The 18,920-nt window shown below is 42.8% G+C and overlaps 1 protein-coding gene across 1 annotated transcript in view; it reads right to left on the minus strand.

Annotated features, from left to right (window-relative positions):
• Positions 1-592: 592 nt before the first annotated feature.
• Positions 593-18,920, minus strand: part of IBA57 (iron-sulfur cluster assembly factor IBA57) — a 55,341-nt gene continuing 37,013 nt past the window's right edge. The window contains exon 4 of the mRNA XM_069590530.1: positions 593-738. Coding sequence (XP_069446631.1) covers positions 723-738 — 16 coding nt within the window. The 3' untranslated portion in view covers positions 593-722. The remainder of the gene's footprint in view (positions 739-18,920) is intronic.

The raw sequence follows: 18,920 nt of genomic DNA on the forward strand, positions 1-18,920 counted from the left end.
CTCCAGAAACAGTTATGTGTATTTACTGGTTTCTTATATAATAAAGGAGATCCGAGGAGGCATGATCAGTTGTTAACTCCACTTCCAGCCTTTCATTCTTCTCTGGAGAATGGCGTTGGGGTGGAGTTGAAAATTTCACGTTTCTAATCATGGCTTGATTTTTCTGATGACCAGGCTCCATCCCCAAACCATCCAAGAACCCACCCAGAGTCACCTCATCGAGCAAAAGTGTTACTCTCTCAGTCGTGTCTGACTCTTTGTGACCCCATGGACTGTTACCTGCCAGGCTCCTCCATCCATGGGATTGTCCAAGCAAGAATACTGCAGTGGGTAGCCATTTCCTTCTTCAGGGGATTTTGCTGACACAGGAATCAAACCTGGGTCTCCCACACTGCAGGCAGACTCTTTCCATCAGAACAAAACACAGCTTTAATGGATCAAAGTTGTTTAACCCATTAAAATCATTTTATAAAACCATGAGGATATAAAAACTACAATTTTGAGCATGCACATATGGCCTTTCCCATACTACTACTGCTTCTGTAGTTGGGGTTTTAGTTTGGGTTGCTATAGCCAAATACTGTAGATTGAGTGTCTTATAAACAACAGATATTTATTTCTCACAATTCTGAAGGCTGGAAGTCTGGGATCAAAGTGTTGGCGTGGTGATGTCTGGAGAGCTTGCTTCCAGGTTTATAGGCTGCCAACCTCTCCCTGGTGGCTCAGACAGTAAAGAATCTGCCTGCAATGCAAGAGACCTGGGTTAGATCCCTGGGTCGGGAAGATACCTTGGAGAAGGGAATGGCTACCCACTCCATCCAGTATTCTTGCCTGGAGAATTATAAATATCAAACATTTAAATTAATTAGCTATTTTGCTTTGCAAAATGCTAGTCACCTGCTGGGACTTCACTGGTCATCCATGGGTTAAGAATTCACCTTTTAATGCAGGAGACAGGGGTTTGATCCCTGGTCAGGCAACTAAGATGCCACATGCCTCAAGGCAACTAGCCGGAACACCACAACCACAAAGCCCATGTGCTCTGGAGCCCGTGTACTACGACTAGAGAGAAGCCCGTGGAGAAGCCTGTGTACCACGATTAGAGAAGCCCGCGTACCACGACCAGAGAGAAGCCCGCGTACCACGACCAGAGAGAAGCCCACGTACCACGACTAGAGAGAAGCCTGTGGAGAAGCCTGTGTACCACGATTAGAGAAGCCCGCGTACCACGACCAGAGAGAAGCCCGCGTACCACGACCAGAGAGAAGCCCGCGTACCACGACCAGAGAGAAGCCCGCGTACCACGACCAGAGAAGTCTGCGTGCTGCAGTGAAGACCCTGCATGCCACAACTGAGACCTGACACAGACCAATAAACATTTTAAAAATGCAAACATGGCTGCCATTCTCAAAACTTTTACTTGACACAGTTGTACAGATGATACGGAGAATGCAATGGCGCCCCACTCTAGTACTCTTGCCTGGAAAATCCCATGGACGGAGGAGCCTGGTAGGCTGCAGTCCATGGGGTCACGAAGAGTCAGACATGACTGAGCGACTTCACTTTGACTTTTCACTTTCATGCATTGGAGAAGGAAATGGCAACCCACTCCAGTGTTCTTGCCTGGAGAATCCCAGGGACAGGGGAGCCTGGTGGGCTGCCGTCTATGGGGTCACACAGAGTCGGACATGACTGAAGTGACTTAGCAGCAGCAGCAGCAGCAGCAAGTAATATATATATATATATTATTTATATATAATATCTTATTATTTAGTAATATATATAAATATTTCACCTGCAGAAATACCTAGTGCAAAAAGGCTCTACACATCCCTGGGACCTCCTGTCTCTGGAAGAATTCTTGTGCCCTTTAAAAGATTTTGTAAACAAGACTAAAGAACCATCAGATATTTTTACAAATAATGCTGGAAGGTGCATTGGCATCCACAGCTATGTTAAATGTCCAACTGTTGGACTGACGTTCATAGTTCTCCAGAACAAGTCTACAAAGCCTTACGGGGCTTCACAGAGAGAAGGCTCTCTTGTTATCTCCTGTTTCTTACCCCATGATATTCACATCAATGTGAAACAGTCAGGCAGCAGGGATTCTAAACCTCTTCCAACACCTGCAGGCCTGGGAACCACAGGTTTCATCAGTTTCAGCTCAGAAACAAGGTTGAAAGGGTCCACTTCTGAGACAGCAGCCTAAGGAGGTCCACAGACCCATTCTGCAGCAAAACACATATAACTGATGACCACTAACAGTAAAAAAGTATAAGTCTCTGAAAATTGTCCCCAGTGCGCACAGCAAAAGAAGAGATGTCGATTCAAGCAAATCTACTAAAACTTGGTAAGAACAGTGAGAGTCTGAAGTAACTCACCCAACCAACCCCCAGCTCCACTTGACAGACTCCATGTGGGGTAGGTACGGCCAAGAAGATGGGGCCCCCTCTCCTTTCAGCTCCTGATCAAAGGATACGGCATCTTACCAATGGGGCAGGACACCAACGCTTCTCATCCTCCCAGCTCCAAGCTGAAGCAGCTAAATTCCTGGCGAGTGTGGCTGAGAGCTTAGGGGCACGCTTCCTCCAAGCAGCGCCTACCCCCTGAATGCAGGCATGGCAAACTGAGCGTATGGGGTCCTGCCCGTCCCCACCGCTGATCACTGATAGAGCAGAGGCAAATCAAGAAGCAAATCAAGAAGAGCCGAGGCTGCCACTGCAGAGCACTGGCCCGAAGATTCTTCCCCGGAGAAAGGCGGTTCACAGAGGGTTCCAAAGTTGTGCACAAAGGAGCTGACCTCATCTGAAACAGACGTTCAAGCCTCAGGGTTCTCTTGGAAAAAAAAAACAAAAACAAAAACAAAAACAGGTCTTCTATTAATTAAGAGCAAAAACCTAAACCAAGTCAGTTCAACCAGGGAGAACCAAGGAAAGAGGCTATTAACAACAGCCTCCTGGAGTAAGAACAAAGCTCAGTGACTGGCCTCAAAGCTGAGCACTAGCCAGAAGGCTGTGCAGCAGTTTACGGGCATTGCTGAAAACAGCAGACCAGGCAGCCACAACTTAGTGGAGCCCAACAGCTGGGTGTGATAGCAACCGAAACGGCTGCATGGAGGGATCCGGAAGGAGACAGAGAGCCCTGGGAAAGCCCAGGGTGACTTTGCTCACGCTTAATGTGTGTCCTCTGAAGAGTGACACCGAAGGACTTCACACTGCAGGGGAGACAGCCTCACTAAACAGTCTAGCCATACCACTAAGCACATAAATAGACAACTGTAAAAACAAGCCCAGAGAAAAGGAGGGAATCAGTATCCAGAGCTGCTAAAACATACTACCTAAAATATCAGGCTTTCAACCAAAAAATTATGACACGCAAAGAGCGGCAAAGTGACCCATACACAGCGGGGAGAAAAGCAGACGACAGAAACTGTGAGAGGGCCCCGAAGTCGTGCTTAGCGAACAAAATTCCACAGCAGCTGTTACAACTGTCCAAAGAACTTAAGGGAGCCACGGTGAAAGAAGCAAAGGGAGGTTTCCTGATGGTGTCTCATTACGTGGAGAATAGCAGTAAAAAGACAGAGATTATTAATATAAAATGAAATATGCATTAGAAGGATCCAATGGCAGATGTCAACGGCAAAAGAGTCTGTGATGAACTTGAAGACAGAGACTGACAGAGATTATGCAATCCAAAGAGCAAGCAGAATAAAGGACAAAGAAAAACGGACACTCTTGGAGAAATGTAGGACGCCATTAAGTGCACCAGTGCACACACAATAAAACTCATCATATTCAAGAGAAGCCTAATATGATTTATACTTTATTTCTCGTCATAAACAATGAATGCTACAAGGCAGTGGAGATAGGTAGCAAAGAGTGGGTGAATCCTGGGTAAATCATTCTCTGCCACCAAAACAGTATATTAAACAGAACAGGATCTTTAAAAATGCTGAATCAGAACATTAAAATAAACACATGTTTAAAATTGTTACTATTAATCAAATTAGTAACTATCTTTAAAACTGACTTCAAACCTGAGCAATGCTTTAGACCACCTGCTAGTGGGAACTGTCATGCTATTGGTTAAATTCTAGAAATTCTCTCATCGGTCCTTGAGGGTTTTTCGGTGTTGAAGAGGAATTCAGGTGTGATGACTAATTCAGGTGAAAATCCAAAAATGATACTGTAATTTGAGAGAGTGTTTCAGGAAGCAACACTGATATAAGAATTTAAACAACTTAAACACAAGGATTTTAATAATATATTCTATTGCCACTAAAATGAATGCCAAGAAATGCATATGAAAAAAAATTGTTTTTCTCAAAAGTATTTGCCAAACCTTTGAAAAGACTTACGGAAAATCTCTTTTACATGTCCAAGGAAAATGAACTTCTGGATGCCCTTGTACTGGTGTCAGCAGTACAGTTGTGAGCCCTCCCTCCCCCTCTCGTGGTTTAAAATTAGAGCCCGTGGGGCCTGGGAGTCGCCATGGAACATGGAGCTGCCTCCTGCCCCCAACAGCTGCCTTCCCTCCCTGCAAATGCTAATATTAGGGTTGCAGAAATTCCTAGAGTAGAAATTAAGGGCCACAATTAACTGGGTGACTTAATTTGGCAATCGTGCCCTTTTATCATGGTTAGAAACTGGCCCTTCTCACAGCCATGGTTTTGCTACAAAGTGACTCAGGTGCTTCTGTTCAACCCTGCATCTTGGCCTTTCTGAAGAGCTTCAAGACCCTAGCTCATTTCCTCCTGGGCATTATATTCTGGGCATCAGTTCATACAACATCCTTGTCATCTTGTCCCAAGGCCGTACTGGAGATAGAGGCACAAAGTCATTTACAGGGAACACCACGAAGCTATTCCAGGGCCTCCACGTGGTCACCGTTGGATCTTCAATGGCCAGAGCCAAGGCTTAGCACAGGTAAAAGGGTCAAAAGAACAGAAAAATCTGTCCAAACAAGAAACAGACCCTATCTTTCTAAGCACTGATTCTTGGATATGCTAAGAGCTCTAGTAGGAAACTAGTGATCAAGACAGTGGTTCAGGAATAGATCAGAAGAGAAGAACAGAGAGCCTGGAAATGCACACATTCAGACACTGTGATGTCCCTACACAGGACTGGAAAGAATTTTCTAGACAAGCAGCTCTCCTCTGAAAAAAAAATGGAAGTGAGATCACTAATTTGCACCTATCATAGGATGAATGGCACCTCCAAAAAACATATGTCAAAACCTTCACCCCCAGAATCTGTGCATGGGACCTTATTCAGAGGTAGAGTCTCTGCAGGTGCAAGCAAGTTAAGACGAGGTTATTAGGATGGGCCCCGATCTAATAACTAGTGTCCTTACAAGGGGAAAGGTAGAGACAGAGGCATACGTGTACAGAGTGAAGATGGTGTAGGGATACAAAAGAAGAAGCCTCTTTAAGACAAAGGCAGAGACTGCAGTGATGCAGGCCAGACCTCCTGCGGCACCATGAGTTGAAAGAAGCAGAAAGGATCCTCCCCTAGAGCCTCTGGAGGGAGCTTGACCTGCTGACACTCTGCTTTTGAACTTCTGTAGGAGAATACATTTCTGCTGTGTTAAAGCCGCCCAGGTTGTTGTAATTTATTACAGCAACTGTAGGACACTAACATAGCGTTATACACAAAATTCAAGCTGATTAAACATGGAATTACCTTATGACCCATCCATCCCATTCCTAGGGATATACTTAAAGAGAACTGAAGCATGTCCACACAAAAGCTCTCCCAGCAACTATTCACAGAATCTAGAAAGTTGAACAACACAAATGTCCATTAACTGATTAACTGATGAGGGGATGAACAAAACGTGCTCTGTCCTTGTGGTGGGATGTTATTCAGTCATAAAGAGGAAGGCACACTGATACAAGTGGCTATGCGGATGACTTTGTAAACATCATGCTCAGTTAGAGAAGGCAGACACAAAAGGCCATCTACTATATGATTCCTTCATTAGAAATGCGCAAAACAGACAAACCCAGAGACAGAAAGTGGATCAGCAGTTACCAGGATCTGCGGAGGAGACTGTTAAATGGGTACAGAGTTTCCTTTCAAGGTGATGAAAATGTTCTGAATCCACATAAAGGTGATGGTTGTTCAACACTGTGAAGGTATTGTGCTAAGTCCCTCAGTCGTGTCCAACTCTTTGCAACCCTATGTAGCCCGCCAGGCTCCTCTGGCCATGGGATTCTCTAGGCAAAAATACTGGAATGGAGAGCTATGCCCTCCTCCAGGGGATCTTCCCAACCCAGGGATTGAACCCACGTCTCCCGCACTGCAGGGAGATGCTTTACCTCTGAGCCACCAAGGATTAAATGCCTCTAAATTGTAGACTTTAAAATAACTAATATTACGTTATACAAATCTTCAGTTCAGTTGCTCAGTCATGTCCTACTCTTTGCAACCCCATGAATCGCAGCACACCAGGCCTCCCTGTCCAACACCAGCTCCCGGAGTTTACCCAAATTCATGTCCATCAAGTCGGTGATGCCATCCAGCCACCTCATGCTCTGTCGTCCCCTTCTCCACCTGCCCCCAATCTTTCCCAGCATCAGGGTATTTTCAAATGAGTCAGCTCTTCACATCAGGTGGCCAAAGTATTGGAGTTTCAGCTTCAGCATCAGTCCTTTCAATAAACACCCAGGACTGATCTCCTTTAGGATGGACTGGTTGGATCTCCTTGCAGTCCAAGGGACTCTCAAGAGTCTTCTCCAACACCACAGTTCAAAAGCACCAATTCTTCGGCGCTCAGCTTTCTTCACAGTCCAACTCTCACATTCATACATGAACACTGGAAAAACCATAGCCTTGACTAGACGGACCTTTGTTGGCAAAGTAATGTCTCTGCTTTTCTTCCAGGGAGTAAGCGTCTTTTAATTTCATGGCTGCAATCACCATCTGCAGCGATTTTGGAGCCTAAAAAATAAAGTCAGCCACTGTTTCCACTGTTTCCCCATCTATTTCCCATGAAGTGATGGGACCAGATGTCATGATCTTAGTTTTCTGAATGTTGAGTTTTAAGCCAACTTTTTCACTCTCCTCTTTCACTTTCATCAAGAGGCTTTTTAGTTCTTCTCACTTTCTGCCATAAGGGTGGTGTCATCTGCATATCTGAGGTTATTGATATTTCTCCCGCCAATCTTGATTCCAGCTTGTGCTTCTTCCAGCCCAGTGTTTCTCATGATGTACTCTGCATGTAAGTTAAATAAGCAGAGTGACAATATACAGCCTTGAGGTACTCCTTTTCCTATTTGGAACCAGTCTGTTGTTCCATGTCCAGTTCTAACTGTTGCTTCCTGACCTGCATATAGGTTTCTCAAGAGGGAGGTCAGGTGGTCTGGTATTCCCATCTGTTTCAGAATTTTCCACAGTTTATTGTGATCCACACAGTCAAAGGCTTTGGCATAGTCAATAAAGCAGAAACAGATGTTTTTTCTGGAACTCTCTTGCTTTTTCAATGATCCAGCAGATGTTGGCAAATTGATCTCTGGTTCCTCTGCCTTTTCAGCTTGAACATCTGGAAGTTCACAGTTCACGTAATGCTGAAGCCTGGCTTGGAGAATTTTGAGCATTACTTTACTAGCGTGTGAGATGAGTGCAACTGTTACTTCAATTTAAAAAAAAAAATCAAGCTGAGATAAACTTAAAAACCTAACTAAAAAAACCAACACGTGGGAATTCCCTGGTGGCCCAGTGGTTAGGACTTGGTGCTTTCACTGCTAGGGCCCCGGTTTGATCTCTGGTCAGTGAACTAAGATCTGCAAACCAAGCAGCAGAGCGAAAAAAAAAAAAAATTTTTTAGAAGAAAATTGAGAACACATATATGCAAATATTTCTTAAACAAGACAACAGACATCCTAAAATTCATGATGGGGAATTCCCTGGAGACCCAATGGTTACGACTCCATGCTTTCAGTCTGGTCACCTGGGTTCAATCCCTGGTGAGGGAAATACGACGCTACAAGCTGCACGGTATGGCTAAAAAAACAATAAAATAAAATTCATGATGGTTGCCCAAAAAAAGATACCAAAAACAAACTTCAGGGATTCCCTGCTGGTTCAGTGGTAAAGAATTCACCTTTCAATGCAGGAGACACAGGGCTGATCCCTGATCCTGGAAGACCCCACATGCTGCAGAGCAACAAAGCCTGTGTGCCCCAACTCTTGAGCCTGTTCTGCGGAGCCCAGGAACCACAGCCACTGAGCCCCGGAGCCACAGCTGCTGAAGCCTGCATACCCACGTTCTGCAACAAGAAAAGCCACGTCAATGGGAAGCCCATGCGCCTCACTAGAGAGTCGATTCTGCTCTCCGCAAACAGAGAAAAGCCCACGTGGCCACAAAGACCCAGCACAGCCAAAAACACATGAGTAACTTTTTAATTCATTAGAGAAAAAAAACTTCAGAAAGAACGCCTGCCACATGTATGAAATGCAGGAATTTTTACACATGCACTGCAATAAAGATACAAGGATGTTCATGGCAGCAAGAGACTGTCAACAAACTTCTTTTTTTAATAAATGAGTTCTAATCAGGTGGATGAAACTAGAACCTATCATAGAGAGTGAAGTAAGTCAGAAAGAGAAAGATAAATATGGTATTCTAACGCATATATACAAAATCTAGAAAAATGGTACTGAAGAATTTGTTTACAGGGCAGAAATGGAGAAACAGACATAGGGAACAGACTTATGGGCATGGGGAGAGGGGAAGAGAGGGTGAGATGTATGGAGAGAGTAACATGGAAATTTCCATTACCGTATGTAAAATAGATAGCAAAGGGGAATTTGTTGTGTGGCTCAGGAAACTCAAACAGGGGCTCTGTATCAATCTAGAAGGGTGGGATGGGGCAGAAGATGGTAAGGAGGTTCGAAAGGGAGGGTTATATGTATACCTACAAGGGCCACCATATACCATGTAGGCCACCCAAGATGGACGGGTCATGGTGGAGAGTTCTGACAAAATGTGGCCCACTGGAGAAGGGAATGGCAAACCACTTCAGTATTCCTGCCTTGAGAACCCCATGAACCGTATGAAAGGGCAAAAAGATAGGACACTGAAAGAGGAACTCCTCAGGTTGGTAGGTGCCCAACACGCTACTGGAGATCAGTGGAGAAATAACTCCAGAAAGAATGAAGGGATGGAGCCAAAGCAAAAACAATACCCAGCTGTGGATGGGACTAGTGATAGAAGCAAGGTCTGATGCTGTAAAGAGCAATATTGCACAGGAACCTGGGATGTTAGGTCCATGAATCAAGGCAAATTGGAAGTGGTCAAACTGCAGATGGCAAGAGTAAACGTTGACATTCTAGGAATCAGCGAACTAAGATGGACTGGAATGGGTGAATTTAACTCAGACGACCATTATATCTACTATTGCGGGCAGGAATCCCTTAGAAGAAATGGAGTAGCCCTCATAGTCAACAAAAGAGTCCAAAATGCAGTATTTGGATGCAATCTCAAAAACTACACAATGATCTCTGTTCGTTTCCAAGGCAAACAATTCAATATCACAGTAATCCAGGTCTATGCCCCAACCAGCAACGCTGAAGAAGCAGAAGTTGAACGGTTCTATGAAGACCTACAAGATCTTCTAGAATTAACACCCATAAAAGATGTCCTTTTCATTACAGGGGACTGGAATGCAAAAGTAGGAAGTCAAGAAACACCTGGAATAACAGGCAAATTTGGCCTTGGAGTACAGAATGAGCCAGGGCAAAGGCTAATAAGAGTTCAGCGAAGAGAATGCATCGATCATAGCAAACACCCTCTTCCAACAACACGAGAAGACTTCACACATGGACATCACCAGATGGTCAACACTGAAATCAGACTGATTATATACTTTTCAGCCAAAGATGGAGAAACTCTATACAGTCAGCAAAAACAAGACCAAGAGCTGACTGTGGTTCAGATCATGAACTCCTTATTGCCAAATTCAGACTTAAACTGAAGAAAGTAGGGAAAACCACCAGACCATTCAGGTATGACCTAAATCAAATCCCTTATGATTATACAATGGAAATAAGAAATAGATTTAAGGCACTAGATCTGATAGACAGACTGCCTGATGAACTACGGACAGAGGTTAGTGACACTGTACAGCAGACAAGGAGCAAGACCATCCCCAAGAAAAAGAAATGCAAAAAAGCAAAACGGCTGTCTGAGGAGGCCTTATAAATAGCTGTGAAAAGAAGAGAAGCAAAGTAAAAAGCAAAGGAGAAAAGGAAAGATATGCCCATCTGAATGCAGAGTTCCAAAGAATAGCAAGGAGAGATAAGAAAGCTTTCCTCGGTGATCAGTGCAAAGAAATAGAGGAAAACAATAGAATGGGAAAGACTAGAGATTACTTCAAGAAAATTGGAGATACCAAGGGAATATTTCAGGCAAAGATGGGCTCAATAAAAAAAAGAAATGGTATGGACCTAACAGAAGCAGAAGATATTAAGAAGAGATGGCAAGAATACACAGAACTATATGAAAAAGATCTTCACAACCCAGATAATCATGATGGTGTGATCACTCACCTAGAGCCACACATCCTGGAATGTAAAGTTAAGTGGGCCTTGGGAAGCATCATTACGAACAAAGCTAGTGGAGGTGATGGAATTCCAGTTGAGCTATTTCAAATCCCAAAAGATGATGCTGTGAAACTGCTGCACATAATATGCCAGCAAATTTGGAAAACTCAGCAGTGGCCACAGGACTGGAAAAGGTCAATTTTCATTCCAATCCCAAAGAAAGGCAATGCCAGAGAATGCTCAAACTATTGCACAATTGCACTCATCTCACACATTAGCAAAGTAATGCTCAAAATTCTCCAAGTCAGGCTTCAACAATATGTGAACCATGAACTTCCAGATTTCAAGCTGGTTTTAGAAAAGGCAGAGGAACCAGAGATCAAATTTCCAACATTCGCTGGATCATGGAAAAAGCAAGAGAGTTCCAGAAAAAACATCTATTTCTGCTTTACTGACTATGCCAAAGCCTTTGACTGTGTGGATCACAATAAACTGTGGAAAATTCTGAAAGAGATGGGAATACCAGACCACCTGACCTGCCTCTTGAGAAACCTATATGCAGGTCAGGAAGCAACAGTTGGAACTGGATATGGAACAGACTTGTTCCAAATAGGAAAAGGAGTACCTCAAGGCTGTATATTGTCACCCTGCTTATTTAACTTATATGCAGAGTACATCATGTGAAATGCCATGCTGGATGAAGCACAAGCTGGAATCAAGATTGCAGGGATGAACATTGGGGTACATGTGTCTCTTTCAATTCTGGTTTCCTCGGTGTGTATGCCCAGCAGTGGGATTGCTGGGTCATACGGTAGTTCTATTTGCAATTTTTTAAGGAATCTCCACACTGTTCTCCATAGTGGCTGTACTAGTTTGCATTCCCACCAACAGTGTAGGAGGGTTCCCTTTTCTCCACACCCTCTCCAGCACTTATTGCTTGCAGACTTTTGGATCGCAGCCATTCTGACTGGTGTGAAGTGGCACCTCATTGTGGTTTTGATTTGCATTTCTCTGATAATGAGTGATGTTGAGCATCTTTTCATGTGTTTGTTAGCCATCCATATGTCTTCTTTGGAGAAATGTCTATTTAGTTCTTTGGCCCATTTTTTGATTGGGTCGTTTATTTTTCTGGAATTGAGCTGCATAAGTTGCTTGTATATTTTTGAGATTAGTTGTTTGTCAGTTGCTTCATTTGCTATTATTTTCTCCCATTCAGAAGGCTGTCTTTTCACCTTGCTTATATTTTCCTTTGTTGTGCAGAAGCTTTTAGTTTATAATAGCCAGGACATGGAAACAACCTAGATGTCCATCAGCAGATGAATGGATAAGAAAGCTGTGGTACATATACACAATGGAGTATTACTCAGCCATTAAAAAGAATTCATTTGAATCAGTCCTGATGAGATGGATGAAACTGGAGCCGATTATACAGAGTGAAGTAAGCCAGAAAGAAAAACACCAATACAGTATACTAACACATATATATGGAATTTAGAAAGATGGCAATGACGACCCTGTATGCAAGACAGGGAAAGAGACACAGATGTGTATAACGGACTTTTGGACTCAGAGGGAGAGGGAGAGGGTGGGATGATTTGGGAGAATGGCATTCTAACATGTATACTATCAGGTAAGAATTGAATCGCCAGTCTATGTCTGACGCAGGATACAGCATGCTTGGGGCTGGTGCATGGGGATGACCAACAGAGATGTTATGGGGAGGGAGGTGGGAGGGGGTTTCATGTTTGGGAACGCATGTAAGAATTAAAGATTTTAAAATTAAAAAAAAAAAGATTGCAGGGAGAAATATCAACAACCTCAGATATGCAGATGATACCACCGATATGGCAGAAAGCAAAGAAGAACTTAACAGCCTCTTGAAGAAAGTGAAAGAGGGGTGTGAAAAAGTTGGCTTAAAGCTCAACATTCAATAAACTAAAATCACAGCTTATGATCCCATCACTTCATGGCAAATAGATGGGGAAACAGCAGCTGAGTTTATTTTCCTAGGCTCCAAAATCACTGCAGATGGTGACTGCAGCCATGAAATTAAAAGATACTCCTTGGAAGGAAAGTTATAACCAAACTAGACAGCATATTAAAAAGCAGAGAAATTGTTTTGCTAACAAAGGTCCATCTAGTCAAGGCTATGTTTTTTCCAGTGGTCATGTATGGATGTGAGAGTTGGACTATAAAGAAAGCTGAGCACCGAAGAATTGATGCTTTTGAACTGTGGTGTTGGAGAAGACTCTTGAGAGTCCCTTGGACTGTAAGGAGATCCAACCAGTCCATCCTAAAGGAAATCAGTCCTGAATGTTCATTAGAAGGACTGCTGTTGAATCTGAAACTCCAATACTTTGGCCACCTGATGTGAAGAACTGACTCATCTGAAAAGCCCCTGATGCTGGGAAAGATTGAAGGCTGGAGGAGAAGGGGATGACAGGGGATGACATTGGATGGCATCACCAACTCAGTGGACATGAGTTTGAGGAAACTCTGGGAGTTGGTGATGGACAGGGAGGTGTGGCGTGCTGCAGTTCATGGGGTCGCAAAGAGTTGGACACGACTGAGCGACTGAACTGAACTGAACTGATATGTGTACCTATGGCCGATTCATGTTGAGATCTGACAGAAACAAAAAAAATTCTTTAAAGCAATTACCCTTCAATAAAAAAAAATAAAAAACAAACAAAAAAGAACAACAATTCCATGTACCACTGAATTGAAAAGAATAAAACACAAGGGAATAAACTTAACCAATAAACTGAAAGACATGTATACTGAAACGAACAGCAGGTTGATGGAAATACTGAAGACATTTGTGTGTGTATCTTTACATCTGAAGTGGGTGTCTTCCTGGAAACTATACAACTCCTAGAGGAAAACACAGGCAAAACACTCTCCGACATAAATCACAGCAACATCCTCTGTGGACCACCTCCCAGAATAACCGAAGTAAAACAAACATAAACAAATGGACCCAATTAAACTTTAAGACTCTTGTACAGCGAAGGAAACTGTAAGCAAGGTGAAAGACAGCCTTCAGAGTGGGAGAAAATAATAATAAACGAAGCAACTGACAAAGAATTAATCTCATACAAGCAGCTCATGCAGCTCAATACCAGAAAAATAAATGACCCAATCAAAAAGTGGGCTAAAGAACTAAACAGACATTTCTCCAAAGAAGACATAGAGATGGCTAACAAACACATGAAAAGATGCTCAACTTCACTCATTATCAGTTTAGTTCAGTTCAGTCGCTCAGTCATGTCCGACTCTTTGCGACCCCATGAATTGCAGCATGCCAGCCCTCCCTGTCCATCACCAACTCCCGGAGTTCACTCAGACTCACGGCCATCAAGTCAGTGATGCCATCCAGCCATCTCATCCTCTGTCGTCCCCTTCTCCTCCTGCCCCCGATCCCTCCCAGCATCAGAGTCTTTCCAATGAGTCAACTCTTCACACGAGGTGGCCAAAGTACTGGAGTTTCAGCTTTAGCATCATTCAGAAATGCAAATCAAAACCACAATGAGGTACCATTTCACACCAGTCAGAATGGCTGCTATCAAAAAGTCTACAAGCAATAAATGCTGGAAAGGGTGTGGAGAAAAGGGGACCCTCTTACACTGTTGGTGAGAATGCAAACTAGTACAGCCACTATGGAGATCAGTGTGGAGATTCCTTAAAAAACTGGAGATAGAACTTCATTATGACCCAGAAATTCCACTTCTGGGCATACACACTGAGGAAACCAGAATTGAAAGAGACACATGTATCCCAATGTTCATCGCAGCACTGTTTATAATAGCCAGGACATGCAAGCAACCTAGATGTCCATCAGCAGACAAATGGATAAGAAAGCTGTGGAAGATATACACAATGGAGTATTACTCAGCTATTAAGAAGAATGCATTTGAGTTGGTTCTAATGAGGTGGATGAAATTGGAGCCGATTATACAGAGTGAAGTAAGCCAGAAAGAAAAACACCAATACAGTATACTCCTGCTGCTGCTGCTACTACTAAGTTGCTTCAGTCGTGTCTGACTCTGTGCGACCCCAGAGATGGCAGCCCACCAGGCTTCCCCATCCCTGGGATTCTCCAGGCAAGAACACTGGAGTGGGTTGCCATTTCCTTCTTCAATGCGTGAAAGTGAAAAGTGAAAGTGAAGTCACTCAGTCGTGTCTGACTCCTAGCGACCCCGTGGACTGCAGCCTACCAGGCTCCTCTGTCCATAGGATTTTCCAGGCCAGAGTACTGGAGTGGGGTGCCACTGCCTTCTCCGTATATATGGAATTTAGAAAGATGGTACCGATAACCCTGTATGTGAGACAGAAAAAGCGACACAGATGTATAGAACAGTCTTTTGGACTCTGTGGGAGAGGGAGAAAGGGGATGATCTGAGAGTAGCACTGAAACATGTATATTATCACATGTGAATCAAATCGCCCGTCCAGGTTTGATGCATGAGACAGGGTGCACTGGGATGACTCGGAGGGATGGGATGGGGAGGGAGGTGAGAGGGGGCTTCAGGATGGGGAACACATGTACACCCGTGGCTGATTCATGTCCATGTATGGCAAAACCACTACAATATTGCAAAGTAATTAGCCTCCAATTAAAATAAAAATATTTTAAAAGGTATAGTTATAATCTATAGGAAGTGAAAAAGAAAAGAATGCATTTGAATCAGTTCCAATGGGGTGGATGAAACTGGAGCCTATTATACAGAGTGAAGTAACTCAGAAAGAAAAACACCAATACAGTAGATTAACACATATATTTGGAATTTAGAAAGATGGCAACGACAACCCTATACACGAGACAGCAAGAGACACAGATTTAAAGGACAGACTTTTGAACTCTGTGGGGGAAGGCGAGGGTGGGATGATTAGAGAACAGCATTGAAACATGTATATTACTATATGTGAAAAAGATGACAAGTCCAAATTCGATGAATGAAGCAGGGCACTCAAAAGCTGGCGCATGGGACAACCCAGAGGGATGGGATGGGGAGGGAGGTGTGAGGGGGGTTCAGGATGGGGGTAACATGTACACTTGCGGCTGATTCATGCCACTGTATGGCAAAAACCAACACAATACTGTAAAGTAATTAGCCTCCAATTAAAATAAATTAATTTTTAAAAAAAACTACAGTAGGTGTCTTCACTGGATCAACAAAAAAGCAAGAGAGTTCCAGAAAAACATCTATTTCTCCTGTATTGACTATGACAAAGCCTTTGACTGTGTGGATCACAATAAACTGTGGAAAGTTTTGAAAGAGAGGGGAATACCAGACTACCTTAACTACCTCCTGAGAAATCTGTATGCAAGTCAAGAAGGAACAGTTACAACTGGACATGGAACAGACTGGTTCCAAACAGGAAAAGGAGAACGTCAAGGCTGTATATTGTCACCCTGCTTAATTAATTTATATGCAGAGTACATCATGTGAAACGCCAGGCTGGATGAAGCATAAGCTGGAATTAAGATTTCTGGGAGAAATATAAATAACTTCAAATATGCAGATGATACCACCCATATGGCAGAAAGCAAAGAACAAAAGAGCTTCTTGATGAAAGTGAAAGAGGAGAGTGATAAAGTTGGCTTAAAACTCAACACTCAGTAAACTAACATCATGGCATATGGTCCCATCACTTCATGGCAAATAGATGGGAAAACAATGGAAACAGTGAAAGACTTTATTTCTTGGGCTCCAAAATCACTGCAGATGGTGACTGCAGCCATGAAATTAAAAGATGCTCAATCCTTGGAAGAAAAGCTATGACCAACCTGGACAGCATATTAAAAAGCAGAGACATTACTTTGCCAACAAAGGCCCATCTAGTCAAAGCTATGCTTTTCCAGTAGTTATATATAGATGTGAGAGTTAGGCCATAAAGAAAGCTGAGCGCTGAAGAATTGATGCTTTTGAACTGTGTTGGAGAAGACTCTTAAGAGTCCCTTGGACTGCAAGGAGATCAGACCAGTCAATCCTAAAGGAAATCAGTCCTGAATATTTATTGGAAGGACTGATGTTGAAGCTGAAACTCTGATACTTTGGCCACCTGATGTGAAGAAATGACTCATTGGAAAAGACCCTGATGCTGGGAAAGATCGAAGGCAGGAGGCGAAGGGGATGACAGAGGATGAGATGGTTGGATGGCAGCACCAACTCGATGGACGTGAGTTTGAGCAACTTCTGGGAGTTGGTGATGGATAGGGATGCCTGGAGTGCTGTGGTCCACGGCATCGCAAAGAGTCAAACATGACTGAGCAACTGAACTGAACTGCAGGCAGCATATAGTTTAACTCTATGCCTTTTGGTTAGAGAATTTAATCCATTTACAGTTAAAGTTTTTACTGATAGGTAAGGACTTACTGATAATATCTTGTTTTCCGGCTGTTTTGTAGTTTCCTTGTATCTGTCTTCCAATCTTACTATCTTCTTTTGTTAATCAATTTTCCTATAGCAGTGTGCTTAGTTTCCATTTTTATTTATCTTTTGTGAATCTAAGGTAGGACTTGCTTTATGGTTACAACTAGGCTTATATAAAACACCGTAAAGATACAAGTCTGTTTAAAGCAGATAACATAATCGCATCCACATTCAAAACTTCGGCCCTTTAATCCACGCACCACATTGTTTTGTTCTTATTGTCATAATTTATTTTTTAATATTGCCTATCTATTAACAAACTATTACAGCTATAGCTATTTTTAATATTTCTGCTCTCTATTTATTCTAGTCTTAAGTTCTTAACAAACCATATTACAGTATTCAGTTCAGTTGCTCAGTTATGTCCAACTCTGCAACCCCACGGACTGCAGCATGCTAGGTTTCCCAGTCCATTAGAAACTCCCAGAGCTTGCTTAAACTCATGTCCATCGAGTTGGTGATGCCATCGAACCTTCTCATTCTCTGTCATCCCCTTCTCCTCCTGCCTTCAATCTTTCCCAGCATCAGGGTCTCTTCCAATGAGTCATTTCTTCACATCAGGTGGCCAAAGTATTAGAGCTTGAGCATCAGTCCTTCTAATGAATATTCAGGACTGATTTCCTTTAGGATTGACTGGTTTGATACCCTTGCTGTCCAAGGGACTCTCATGAGTCTTCTCCAACACCACAATTCAAAAGCATCAATTCTTTTACGCTCAGATTTCTTTATATGCCAACTCTCATATCCATACATGAACACTGGAAAAATCATAGCTTCGACCATGTGGACCTCTGTTGGCAAAGTAATGTCTCTGCTTTTTAATATGCTGTCTAGTTTCTCATAGCTTTTCTTCAAGGAGCAAGTGTCTTTTAATATTATGGACGCAGTCACCATCTGCAGTGATTTTGGAGCCCAAGAAAATAAAGTCTGTCACTGTTTCCATTGCTTTCCCATCTATTTGCCATGAAGTGATGGGACCAGATGACATGATCTTAGTTTTCTGAATGTTGAGTTTTAAGCCAGCTTTTTCACTTGCCTCTTTCACTTTCATCAAGAGGCTCTTCAGTTCCTCTTCACTTTCTGCCATAAGGGTGGTGTTATCTGCATATCTGAGGTTATTGATATTTCTCCCGAGAATCTTGATTACAGCTTGTGCTTTATCCAGCCCAGTATTTGGGATAATGTACTCTACATATAAGTTAAATAAGCAGGATGACAATATACAGCCTTTATATAGTCCTTTCAATTTTGAACCAGTCCACTGTTTCAAGTCTTGTTCTAACTGCTGCTTCTTGACCTGCATACAGATTTCTCAGGAGGCAGTTAATGCGGTCTGGTATTCCCATCTCTTTAGGAATTTTCCACAGTTTTTGTGATCCACACAGCCAAAGGCTTTAGTGTAGTCAATAAAGCAGATGTTTTTCTGGAATTCTCTTGCTTTTTCTATGATCCAGTGGATGTTGGCAACTTGATCTCTGGTTCCTCTGCCTTTTCTAAATCCACCTTGACATCTGGAAGTTCTCGGTTCACATACTGGTGAAGCTACGCGTGGAGAATTTTAAGCATTATTTTACTAGTGTATGAGATGCATGCAATTGTGCAGTAGTTTGAGCATTCTTTGGCATTTCCTTTCTTTGGGATTGGAATGAAAACTGACCTTTTCCAGTCCTGTGGCCACTGCTGAGTTTTTCAAATTTGCTAGCATATTGAGTGCAGCACTTTAACATCAAAATTCCATCATCTTCACTAGCTTTGTTCATAGTGATGCGTCCTAAGGCCCACTTGACTTCCTAAGGCCCAAGTTGTCTGGCTCTAGGTGTGTGATCACATCACTGTAGTTATCTGGGTCATTAAGATCTTTTTTGTATAGTTCTTCTGTGTATTCTTGCGATCTGTTCTTAATATCTTCTGCTTCTGTTAGGTCATACCATTTCTGTCC

Source organism: Ovis canadensis, chromosome 5 (assembly GCF_042477335.2).
Source record: "Ovis canadensis isolate MfBH-ARS-UI-01 breed Bighorn chromosome 5, ARS-UI_OviCan_v2, whole genome shotgun sequence".
In the NCBI taxonomy this organism is placed as follows: domain Eukaryota; kingdom Metazoa; phylum Chordata; class Mammalia; order Artiodactyla; family Bovidae; genus Ovis; species Ovis canadensis.